This window comes from Haliotis rufescens, unplaced genomic scaffold (assembly GCF_023055435.1).
Source record: "Haliotis rufescens isolate VD_foot unplaced genomic scaffold, xgHalRufe1.0.p SCAF_45, whole genome shotgun sequence".
In the NCBI taxonomy this organism is placed as follows: Eukaryota; Metazoa; Mollusca; class Gastropoda; order Lepetellida; family Haliotidae; genus Haliotis; species Haliotis rufescens.
Genome location: NW_025964168.1, coordinates 1500182 through 1513222, shown reverse-complemented (window position 1 = coordinate 1513222; position 13041 = coordinate 1500182). Strand labels below are relative to the sequence as shown.

Below are 13041 nucleotides of genomic sequence, written 5' to 3'. Positions count from 1 at the left end.
TTTTTTATTTTGATGGGGGGTTCAAACTAGTATGTAACAAAACAGCTGTGTAAGGAAGTAAACAATTGTGTACACTCAACCTGGGAAAGGCCCTCCCTACATAAATGTATTCAGTATTTGACTACCGTTAAACTTGGAATATTCAAGGATTCTCTTTGTATATGATGGAAATAAAAACGAAACATGCGGCGAACTTTATGATGATGCGGGTGAAGCCTACGAATCAAGACTATTATTTTTTTAGCCTTATAGGGCTGTTATACATATAGATGCTGTTGTATATGGTGTTGTAGCTGAAGTTGGTGATGAAGCTGATGTTTATGCTGTTGTAGGGAGATGTTGTACTGATGTATGGTTTAACGCTGCTTTGGTTTCAACTATAACGTAGCATGTGTTCTTTATGTGGGATGAAAGCCTGAATGATGTAGGTGTCCGACATTTCCACCTTGGTATAATCCATGAGCATGCTGTGCTGACAATCAAAGATCAAAATCAGAGGGATTCTGCAGTTCTAACCCATGATCATAGGATCCTGGTATGACAAGGGACACTACTCTGCACAGAAGCCTCAAATGATTCAGGGCAACCCTTGCTCTGTTACCATGGAAAATAGTCACCTGTTTCAGTAGGCCTACGTTGTTTAAGGCCATGATAATTCAATTAAAAGTAACCAACCAGACTTCCCTCAAACGTTTGGGGATGGCGGGGTAGGCTAGTGGTTAAAATGTTTGCTCATCAAACCTTAGACCCAAGTTCTGTTCCCAAAATGATGCGTGTCAAGCCTATTTCTGATGTACCCTGGCATGAGAATTCTGAAGTACTGCAAACATAAATTAGCCTTACTCAGTCACTTACCCATTTAGGCTTCCCTTGATTTTGTTCACAGTGTGACTGTGCAGCTTAAAGGTGGTTGTCCAGGTATGAGATGGTCATTTCAGGAGGACCAGGATTTCAGAAATATGATGTCACCTACCTCAAATTTTAATTAGCCTTAACTTGAAAACTAAGTTTTATTGTGTCCTTGAATTCAAACTAAGTTCTTCTTTCACAGGGTGCTTCATATTCCTTGGTCCGGATATCATATGGTCTCTGGTACAGCGGTAAACAAGAAACAAACAATAAAGATGCAGTTCTTTGTCTTGTTCTGCTTTTTGATTGAATCTGCCAGCAAAAGTCCTGTGAATCACTTTGCTTCAGAGTGAGCGAGTTGGTGTTTACCGAGTTTCTTTAGCAGTATTCCAGATATATCACAGCAGGGGCCACCAGAAATGGACTTCACACATTGTACCAATGTGGGGAATCGAAACGGGTTTTCGGCGTGATGTGTGAACACTTAAACCACCTGGCTACCCCACTGGCCCAGTCAAGCCATGAACATCTACACCGAGAAACACTGTCAAGCATATCTATTTTCACATATACATTTCTGGTGTCCCCTGCCGTGATATTGTTAAAACTGGCGTAAAACTCTACTCGCTCGCTCATGACTGACGAAACAGATGATGAAACTTGGGAATACATCAAACTGTCTTTCTGCCACTTTATATGGAATTTGAAGAAATACCTTATGTATATCTACTGGACACTTATACCATACCGCTCACAAATTGTACATGATAAATTGTGTATTCATCACACTGTATGACATAATTTCATTTTATATAGTCAAGAAATCTCAATAATGTATTATAAATAATGTATTTGTCTATGTATGAAATTCAACTCTGGAGGAATGAATGAATTCATTCATTCATTCATTCATTCATTCATAAAACGTAAACTTTATGGATAACAGCTTCGGGTTTATTGCATATAGCGATGTGTAACCTTAGGTCTCGGGTACTGTACCCTTCTTCCTTTGGTCACTTGCTCTGGTTAACCACTCTTTGGTTCTGGGGATGATGTAGCTCTCAAATCACAAGTCAACTTGGGTGCTCCAGTCCATTTATTGAAGATAGAAGTTATGGCAAATGTACACAAGGTCCTCAGTTATTATCTTGTTGACTGTATTACTTAAATACAACACATACCTAAATGTTGCATTGACAAGCCTGATAGCTTTTCTGATCCACTGTTAACTCTGCTACTTTTCTGACCCGGACTTCCAATCTACAGAGAGAACCTCTCTGTTCAGCCTGAGTTTCCGAATCCCCGCACTACGACCGGACAACTCACTAAATACTATCGATGATAATTGTAGCTCCTCCCACCGAAATCATATTTGACATCATGAGAAATGATTCCGAACGCTCACTTCCCTATGAACCCCAATTTCCATTCCGATCAGTTTTACTATCAGACTCCTCTTTACTAAGCCACTCAATTACTTTCCTAAAGTCATTGGTCAACACGGGCATACTCATAATTCAAACAACTTTATGATGAAAACCAAATACTCTGTCAGACTGGAAGGCACCAAAAAGATACTTAATCATGTTAATTAAACATTCCAATCAAGCAGTAGTACTCAGAAATATTTGGTCACCTCAAGACTGATAATTTGTTCCATCCATTCATTTGCCCTCTAACACTTATATTGCAAGACCAGATTCTGCTAATTCCATTTTACTGATGAAAAGTTATCTCTATCACTAAGAGAAGCAAAATCAATAATCATTTGCCCTGTGGGTAATGCCCTCACCCTGCGCAGTCAAGTCTCTCATATCCATCTGTATTTTAACCTAAACCCTGATTTAATAAACTATTTCTTAAGTTAATATTAAAAACCCTTCTTCCAAAATACCCTGGTTGTAGTAGATTCTTACACCGGTATCAAACTGGTGTGACAACAACCAAGTGATGAGAGAGAGAGAGAGAGAGAGAGAGAGAGAGAGAGAGAGAGAGAGAGAGAGAGAGAGAGAGAGAGAGAGAGAGAGAGAGAGAGAGAGAGAGAGAGAGAGAGAGAGAGAATATTGTTTATTAAAGTGTCACATGTTATATACACTTCGTAATACGATATATACAAAACAGTAAAATATAACATCCGGCCAAATATGACCTACGAGACACTATAAAAACATATCAATCATAAAACTATTCAGTTGAAACAGAATAAAAATACATACCTCGTGATGCAGGCGCGGAGCACGGCCGTGGGCGGTTTCAGTGAGGAGCGCACCACAATGCCAGGATACAGGGCAACTGACTTCGAAAGTCCTAAGTTAAACAGTGCGCTCCCCCTTAACTCCCCCCACCGCGTTGCGCCGCCCACACACCACGTCATACTTACATACATACATACATACATACATAAAGGTAGACATGAGAGGTATATATGCATGACATGTCGTGATAAGCAGCAGATTAACATAGACAACAACGGTAACAGATAACAAGCAGATAATTGGATAAAGCCAAATGTACAGTACGAATAACAAATAGCACACGGGTAATGAAGCACACGGGTAGAGAAGCCAGATATACAGTGAAAATAGGATAAAAGGGATATACAGTTGTGACAAGCTGATTGGGCCCTACTTAAAACAGTCTATGGCTTGATTAGATATTCATAGGCAGACGAGATGTACTACCCTTGATCTCTGTTGATCAAATGTTTGGGTCGGCGGATTTCTATACCTTTGATGTTTCTTTTGGTGAAGTCCTGATGTTTGGTTAGAGGATTTGGACTTTGTCAAAATGAATTGGATGGCTAAGGAATTTTTGCTGGTGGTCTGAGAGGGCCAAGTTGTCTGCTTTGGCTGCTGAAGTCTTGTGTTCTTTGATGCGGGTATCTACTGGGAGGGAGGTTTCACAAATGTACGCGTCACCACAGTCACAATTAATCTTATAGATAACGCCTTCGGGAGGGGGTGGGGTGTGTGTGTGTGTGTGTTGGGGGAGGGGGGGGGGGGGGGGGGGGGGGTGCCTGTTGGAGAGGAGGATGGGACCATTAGCTTGGAATATGGTTCTAAGGGAAGGGGAGCCAGTGAAGATGGTATCCATTAAGGTGTACATTGTCTTAGTTACTCACCAACTTCTAGAATGCCAATCAAACGCTCCCTTATGTTCATATCTCTCCTTGTTCTAGCACCACCATCTGTTGATTGACAGTTAATGACGGTACAATACGAACATCCCATCTGTTTCATAACGTGGTTTAGGGGCGGTCGGGTAGCCTAGTAGTTAAAGCGTTCGCTCGTCACGCCGAAGACCCGGGTTCGATGCCCGACATGGATACAATGTGTGAAGCCCATTTCTGGTGTCTGGAATATTGCTAAAAGCGGCGTAAAACCATACTCACTCACTCATTCACTCACTCATAAAGTGGTTTAGTCAACCCATTACAATCTTGTCCCTTTAGGCAATTCTATTAGTTTAGTTTCCGATGCGAGAGCTAGAATCCCGGTAGCATACGCATCATCAATCCATATTGACTGGATGTTAGCTGAGGTTCTGTATAGCTTCTTGATTACAGGAAGTGTTGTCATGTAGGCAAACCCTCCACAATATGGCGGATACTTGGGGAACGGATAATCCTTCTCAGCCACGGCCCACTTTCCGACTTTAAGTCTTTTGCTCCGCACGATAAGGAAGCATAATATATTCCCCGCAGGAATAGGGTTAAACAACAGGTACCTCAAGACGTTGTTAGAATGTAAAATGACATCATCGTCAATTTTGATGACGTACTTCACATTTTTGCAGTATGTGAGAACCCAGTGAAAGGCCATGATGTGTTTATGGGTCATATTGTGGTAAGAATCTATGAAGTTCCCTTGCACCATGTCGCGATATTTCTGTGATTCTCTTTTAACTTCTGTCTGTAATGAAGCATTGTTAGTTTTCCCCACAAAGAAAACAACAGTCAGTACTGATCCATGTTTAGCGTCCGATCCACTTGTGATTTTCCTGATTTTCTGTCGCTTCTTGAAGTTGTACATGGCAGTATGCACTATCACCACTATGGAGGCCCTGTCCTTACAGTGGTTGGAGTTCATTGAGAATTTGTACTGATGTAAATTATCCCAAACATCAACATTATTATCTGCAATTCTGAGATATCGCAGTATTGGGGACGCCGTCGTCATTCCATTAGTTGAAGAAGACAGGAGTGCAACATCGGCTCCACCAGAAGCAGTCGTAAAACCGTACCTGCTTCCCAGCACATACACAGCATACGCTAGGCACAGGGTTAGCATCAGTTGCAATGGGTTCCTCCTTAACCTCCCCAGACAGTGGATCATGCTAACCATCCTGGAACAAAAATCACATTCATAAATAGTCGATACCAACTTTGTTATAGTCGACAGTTGCATTTATTGTGAGCATTAGTCATTACTGCTTGTGGGTAAAAATTAGAAATATTAATATTTGGGGCATGAAATCGTTCATTGGAAATCCCCATAATACAGAGAGTTTCAGAAAACGCTCTAATTTTATCACAGAAGGTTGACCTACCGACAGACAAGTACATCCGTATGGGTGGACATGCGGCCAGTAGTACAATAACAATGTTTAACCACACAGTGAATAACAGTTCAGGTATGTCATGACAGCCTGTAAATAACCGAGCCTGGTTCAGTCCAGGTATGCCAGCCTGTTAATAATTGAACCTGGTTCAGTCCAGGTATGCCAGCCTGTTAATAGTTGAACCTGGTTCAGTCCGGGTCTGCCAGCCTGTTAATAATTGAACCTGGTTCAGTCAAGGTATGTCATGACAACCAGCAAATAATCAACCCTGGTTCAGTCCAGGTATTTCACGACAGCCTGTAAATGACTGGGTCTGATTCAGTCCAGGTATGTCATGACATCCAGCAAATAATCAACCCTGGTTCAGTCCAGGTATTTCAGGACAGCCTGTAAATGATCAACCCTGGTTCAGTCCAGGTATTTCATGACAGCCTGTAAATGACTGGGTCTTGTTCAGTCCAGGTATGTCATGACATCCAGCTAATAATCAAACCTGGTTCAGTCCAGGTATGTCATGACACCCAGCATATAATCAACCCTAGTTCAGTCCAGGTATTTCATGACATCCAGCAAATAATCAACCCTGGTTCAGTCCAGGTATTTCATGACAGCCTGTAAATGACTGGGTCTGGTTCAGTCCAGGTATTTCATGACATCCAGCAAATAATCAACCCTGGTTCAGTCCAGGTATGTCATGACAACCAGCAAATAATCAACCCTAGTTCAGTCCAGGTATTTCATGACATCCAGCAAACAATCAACCCTGGTTCAGTCCAGGTATTTCAGGACAGCCTGTAAATGATCAACCCTGGTTCAGTCCAGGTATTTCAGGACAGCCTGTAAATGATCAACCCTGGTTCAGTCCAGGTATGTCATGGCAACCAGCAAATAATCAACCCTGGTTCAGTCCAGGTATTTCAGGACAGCCTGTAAATGACTGAGTCTGGTTCAGTCCAGGTATGTCATGACATCCAGCAAATAATCAACCCTGGTTCAGTCCAGGTATGTCATGACAACCAGCAAATAATCAACCCTAGTTCAGTCCAGGTATTTCATGACATCCAGCAAACAATCAACCCTGGTTCAGTCCACCTATTTCATGACATCCAGCAAATAATCAACCCTGGTTCAGTCCAGGTATGTCATGATACCCAGCAAATAATCAACCCTAGTTCAGGTATGGTATTTCATGACATCCAGCAAATAATCAACCCTGGTTCAGTCCAGGTATTTCATGACAGCCTGTAAATGACTGGGTCTGGTTCAGTCCAGGTATTTCATGACATCCAGCAAATAATCAACCCTGGTTCAGTCCAGGTATGTCATGACATCCAGCAAATAATCAACCCTGGTTCAGTCCAGGTATGTCATGACAACCAGCAAATAATCAACCCTAGTTCAGTCCAGGTATTTCATGACATCCAGCAAAAAATCAACCCTGGTTCAGTCCAGGTATTTCAGGACCGCCTGTAAATGAACGAGTCTGATTCAGTCTGGGCATGTCATAACAGCCTGTAAATAATGGAGCATGGTTCAGTCCATGTATGACAGCCCTTACATAACCTAACCTGGTTCAGGACAGGCATGTCATGGAAATCTGGAAATAGTTGAACCTTATTCAATTCAGGTATGTCATGACAGCCTGTAAATGACCAAGTCTTGTAAGAGGCGACTAACGGGATAAGGTAGTCAGGCTCGCTGACTTGGTTGGTGCATGTCAACGATCCCAATCGCGTGGGTCGATGCTCATGATCTTAATCACTGGATTGTCTGGTCCAGACTCAATTACTTTCAGACCACAGTCATAAAGCTGGAATATTGCAGAGTGTGGTGTTAAACAACAAACAAACAAATCAGTCCAGGCATGTCATAACAGCCTGTAAATAATAGAGCATCGTTCAGTCCATGGATGTGATAAAAACCTGTAAGCAATCAAGCCTTGTTCACTTTAGGTGTGTCATGCAAAGCTGTAAATAGTTAAACCTTATTCAGTTCAGGTATTTCATGAAAATTTGTAAATAATTTAACCTGGTTCAGTCCAGGTATTTCATGAAAATTTGTAAATAATTGAACCTGGTTAAGTCCAGGTATGTCATGAAAATTTGTAAATAATTTAACCTGGTTAAGTCCAGGTATGTCATGAAAATTTGTAAATAATTTAACCTGGTTCAGTCCAGATATGTCATGACAACATGTGAACCGTGAAGATCCGGGGTAGAATAGCTATTCAGCAACCCATGCTTGCCGTAAGGGGCGGCTGTGTTTGTGGTAAGAGGCGACTAACGGATCGGGTGGTCAGGCTCTCCGACTTGGTTGATGCATGTCATCGATCCCAATTGCGTGGATCGATGCTCATGATGTCAATCACCGGATTGTCTGGTCCAGACTCGATTATTTACAGACCAGTCATATAGCTGGAATAATGCTGAGTGCGGCATTAGAGAATAAACAAACAAACATGACAACCTGTAAATAATCTAACCTGGTTCAGTCCAGGCATGTCATGACAACCTGTAAATAATGGGGCATGATGTTAAGTTCATGTATGACTCCAGACTCAATTACTTTCAGACAACAGTCATATAGCTGGATTATTGCAGAGTGTGGTGTTAAACAACAAACAAACAAATCAGTCCAGGCATGTCATAACAGCCTGTAAATAATGGAGCATGGTTCTGTCCATGTATGTCATGACAGCCTGTTAAAAATCGAACCAGGTTCAGTCCAGGTATGTCATGACAACCTGTAAATAATAGAGCATCGTTCAGTCCATGGATGTGATGAAAACCTGTAAGCAATCAAGCCTTGTTCACTTTAGGTGTGTCATGCAAAGCTGTAAATAGTTAAACCTTGTTCAGTTCAGGTATGTCATGAAAATTTGTAAATAATTTAACCTGGTTCAGTCCAGGTATTTCATGAAAATTTGTAAATAATTGAACCTGGTTAAGTCCAGGTATGTCATGAACATTTGTAAATAATTGAACCTGGTTCAGTCCAGGTATTTCATGAAAATTTGTAAATAATTGAACCTGGTTCAGTCCAGGTATGTCATGAAAATTTGTAAATAATTTAACCTGGTTCAGTCCAGGCATGTCATGACAACCTGTAAATAATGGGGCATGTGGTTTAGTTCATGTATTTCATGACAGCCTGTTAATAATCGAGCCAGGTTCAGTCCAGGGCCCGCTTGCACAAAGCGATCTTAGCGCTTAGATGATCGTAACTCCCATACTTTAACATAGGCTTACAATAGTCGTAGCACTAAGATCGCTTTGTGCAAGTGGGCCCAGGTATGTTATAACATCCTGTAAATAATGGAGCATACCCAAAAGAATATTTCAAAACAACAAAAATTATCTTCAGTATTGGACATATATTTGTTCATTATTATGTTATTATTTCTCTTCATCTCGTCTCAGAATTACACACTAAAAGATGCGAAGAAAGCCCTATTGGTATAGAATTATCAGGATAATCGTTTAGGTTGAACCGACGGGGTACCTGGTATGGGTTTTATACTTTTACAATTCCTGGAGAAATAAAGTAAACAGTTTAATGTCCTGTGATCACAATATTGAAAAAAGAATGAACCCATTGATTATATAATATTCAAAACGAGAGGAATAATTCGTAAATTGTTTGTGACTAACGCGCACCTGGCGAATCGTTAGATATCACTGTTCTGTGTATCAAACGACATAAAAACAATTCCAAGACCAAGACAATTCTTTTGGAAATGTGTGCATATATTTTAACGAAAAATATTATCCATTTTGTTAAAGTATTATATTCAGTTTTAGTTATAAATTATAATGAAACGGCTATTCGTGGACATTGGTTATATGAACTTATAATATTGACTTTTACACATCCCAAGAAATACGTACATGCTGCAGTTACATTTACACTTCATCTTGTAACACTTGTCCAAAGGAAAGAAATATCGTATTCGACACTATAAACCTATCAATTCTTATGTAAACAATATTCAAACAAACAGGAGATTATCAAAGGTTCATACATGTTGTGGCCTATATCTACGTGTGATATCATTTTAAACATTGACAAATATCCAAAGTAAAATTAACTGTGCGAAAAATTGTATAAAAGATTATGCAAAATCTACATCATAACTAAAACTGTAAATAGGAGGATACAATGATCACGTGCACTCTCTTTCAAGGACCTTCACCTCAAAGAAATTACCAAATATGTACAACAATGTTGACGTATGACATCACTACCTGTGACCGACTTTTACAAAATGGCGTGTTCACTGTCAACGGTACGCGGGATTTTACGAGGGGACTTTCGTTGATTCAGGGATAGTATATACATAAATGTGACATGTAAGTAATCAGAAACATTCTGACAAGCTATGTACTGTTATTTGTTGTTATAATTTTCATTGAAACAAACCGAAATAATCAGGAATTCCGATAAATACCATTGTCGTGCGTGATTTTGCGTCAGTCATGCGTATGATTTCACTTGTTCAGACACTACATATGAATTAACTAATGGATGCCACTGTGGCACCCTTGAGGGTTTTGAAAAAAAAGATTAGAAAAAATTGGCCCAATTTTCATAATCGGCTTCATTTTTGTAGTCAGCAAGAAACACTAATGAACTTTTCAGAGTATATAGATGTTAAATACACTTGATATACAACATATATGTTTAAGACTGTTGGTCAGACATGTGGTAGAAGTTCTTTTAAGTATTAAAACATAGGTAATTATGATTTTCTAAACCTTTTATCCAGACGAAATGTAATCCATACCATGTTACACTTGAATTGTGAATTATCAATGTATTACAGTAGATGAAAAACAATTATTTATTTTGAAATTTCTAATATGAATTAAGTAATAATTACTTTGATTTATATCTTGAAAATAGGATAAGTAAACCTTTGTTAGAGATTCTTTCAGATGTCTACTAATCAATTGTATGGATAAAAGAGTGCTTTGACAATATCCATAAAAGTATTTTAACTTATTGTTTCAATGAATATATAAATATAATGCACAAGTTGGAAATAACATAACCCATGACTGAATTGTTTGATTGATGGGTTGTATGTTACTTACAAAACAATCAGATGAAGAACATGCATCATACACATCCTTATCCAGGATAATCAGTCAGGTCCCATTCTTGAATCAATTTGAGTCACAATATTTATGAGTGAGAGTCATAGGCAAAGTCTGTTTGAGTCTATATTGACACATCAGATCAGTCACATCAGTCACTTTCATCTAACACTCTCTGTGCAGTTCTGGTGTGCTGGTTATAGCAATCATCACATCCTTCACATTCACAGAACACTGTACATGGAAGTCCAGGATGAACCTTCATAGAGTGGGGGGGCCAAACTGTATGAACATCGGAGTTTGGCCCCCACTCAAGGAAGGTTCATACTCCAATGATCTCACACAAAGTAAAGGTCAATTCTTAAGTGATGCTTGATCTCACCCAAGGATATCTCCCGTGGGGGCCAGGTTTGGATTATCAATTATTAGTTAAGGAATAATGGATTGGTATATAGATTTTTTAAATGTGATTTTTAGCCAATCGAAGATGTAAAAGTGCATAGCAGAGCCCACAGCATACACGAGAGCTGATGTTTCTAACGGGACGACCCCTAGCCCCCAGTAGTGACATTCAGGAAAACTTATGAGAAACAATGAACAGATGAAGGGGAACACAAAAGTGACACGTTGTCATTCTCCGGGAGGGTTAAACCTAGGATACAAGGTTCTGCGGACATGAGGTCGTAGAAAAGTGTCATTTGTGACATGAAAGTTGTGACTTATTTACATTTAAAAGTAGGATGGTACGCTATATTATTGCGGTAGTTAATTTTTAATAGATCGTAATGGCGCACGCTTACAAACCTATTAAATATGTCTTACGCAAGGTTTTTCTTGTTCTTTGTTCGACTTTTATGACATATTAATTAGGATTGATCGATGCTGATTTTCTTTACCGAGTTCGGTAAACAAAGTACCCGTCATTTGCGACTCAAGGGAGGACTTCATATTATCTCGGCGTTGCTTTTTTGTTGTGTGATACGTGTGGCTTATGTGGTTTACATAACTTCCTCTTTTGGATTATGCATTAGTAGTATGCATACGACCTACACGTAGGTTAATATTTGAAGTGAATAGCTACAACACTAAAGTACTCATGGAAATGAAAAAAACCTGTTTTGCTGGATTTAATAATCGACACAAAGCTTTACGTAGATGTAAATACGAAATAACAAAACAACTGGAAAAGTACTAGTCTGGATTTGCTAGTTTTATCTCAGTACTCAATACAAAATGTACTTTACAGGAGGTAATTTGTAGGCACTTTCAACATTCAAAAATAAAACTAAGGCCAAATTGACATGGCAGAACCAGGCTATAGGCATTATGCAAATTAGCCTGGAAAACGTTATCAAAACAACAATAAAAATAACAGCTATGTTTATGTACATAATAATAATGACATGTAAGTTGTTGTTTGAGGAGGGAATATGTTACTTTTACGTTCTGATATTTTGACGATGATTCACTATCCCACAATGCCACTCACAAATCACTAACCACTGACAAATCACATGCACGCTGGTTTCAAGCACCTGTTTTCACCTGTCGTCAAGGTGTCATAGGTCATGGACATTCACCTTGATCTACTAACACCTGGTTATGCTCAGTTTCACAAGTCTGTGTTGTTCATATTTTTACACACTTTTACGTTTTAAAAGACATAAAAACCGTGAGTACCTTTATTTTTAGGCCTACTTTTCGTTAAATACAATTCATATTGTGCCTCTCTTTGCTGCCTTGCGGGGCGAAAGTGTTCCCAGATCTCATAGAAAGTGCTCTCGTTTCGTAAAGAAGATATTCTCGATCGTATTGGTTACATAGTCAGCCTACCTGTATATTCATTCAACTGCTATGAACGTACGTATGTCCCCGAGCAGTCATCCCCTCCGACTGCTTTGTGTCTTCGCTTGGGTAGGTCTCACCAGCTCCTCCTTCTTTTCGGGTCAGCAGCTTTTTCAGCTCATTGTCGTTATTGTTAGAGCATGTACAACCCATGCTGCCGTAAAAGGAGACTATGTTTGTCGTAAGTGATAGGGATGGGAGGGGTACCTCGGGTCGGGTGGTTACTGAGTAGGACCCGACTACCCGTGATTAGTCACATGATTATATTGTTTACTGGCAAAAATTATCTAGAATTCAATGGTTACAATATTAGTGACAAATGTTCACATTTCTTTCTGATAATGCACACATTCCTTCTGACTTTTTATGTTTGCATAAAGATAAACCTTCAGTCAACTTCAGTGTATGCATGACCTGATCGGTTTATACGTGTATCTAAATTTATTTTGACAGGAGTACGGTCAAACGTTTCCCAATCGGACATTTTGAACCTACCTCGTGAGACCTACAGCGGGTACCCGGGTAGGGACGGGTAATAGGGGGACAGGTAATAGGGGGACAGGTACCCGGGTAGCAAATGTGGACTCGTCCCAGCCCTAGCCTAGGCTCGCTGACTTGGTTGATGCATGTCATCGCATCCAAATTGCGTGGATCGATGCTCATGATGACACTTCCTTGATTAGATGAAGGT

At 39.8% G+C, this 13041-nt stretch overlaps 1 protein-coding gene across 2 annotated transcripts; it reads right to left on the bottom strand.

Annotated features, from left to right (window-relative positions):
* Positions 1 to 2863: 2863 nt before the first annotated feature.
* Positions 2864 to 12457, bottom strand: LOC124145920 (beta-1,3-galactosyltransferase 1-like). Of its 2 annotated transcripts, none has more exons than XM_046515893.2 (2): positions 12186 to 12286; positions 2864 to 5193 (listed from the first exon to the last, which is right to left on the bottom strand). In XM_046515893.2, exon 2 carries the CDS (start codon positions 5190 to 5192, stop codon positions 4281 to 4283), a length of 912 nt encoding a protein of 303 aa, XP_046371849.2. In that variant the 5' UTR covers position 5193; positions 12186 to 12286; the 3' UTR covers positions 2864 to 4280. The 2 variants fall into 2 exon arrangements, with proteins under 2 accessions (XP_046371849.2, XP_046371848.2); XM_046515892.2 differs by lacking the exon at positions 12186 to 12286 and adding an exon at positions 12339 to 12457 and having other exon boundaries at positions 2865 to 5193.
* Positions 12458 to 13041: the final 584 nt, after the last annotated feature.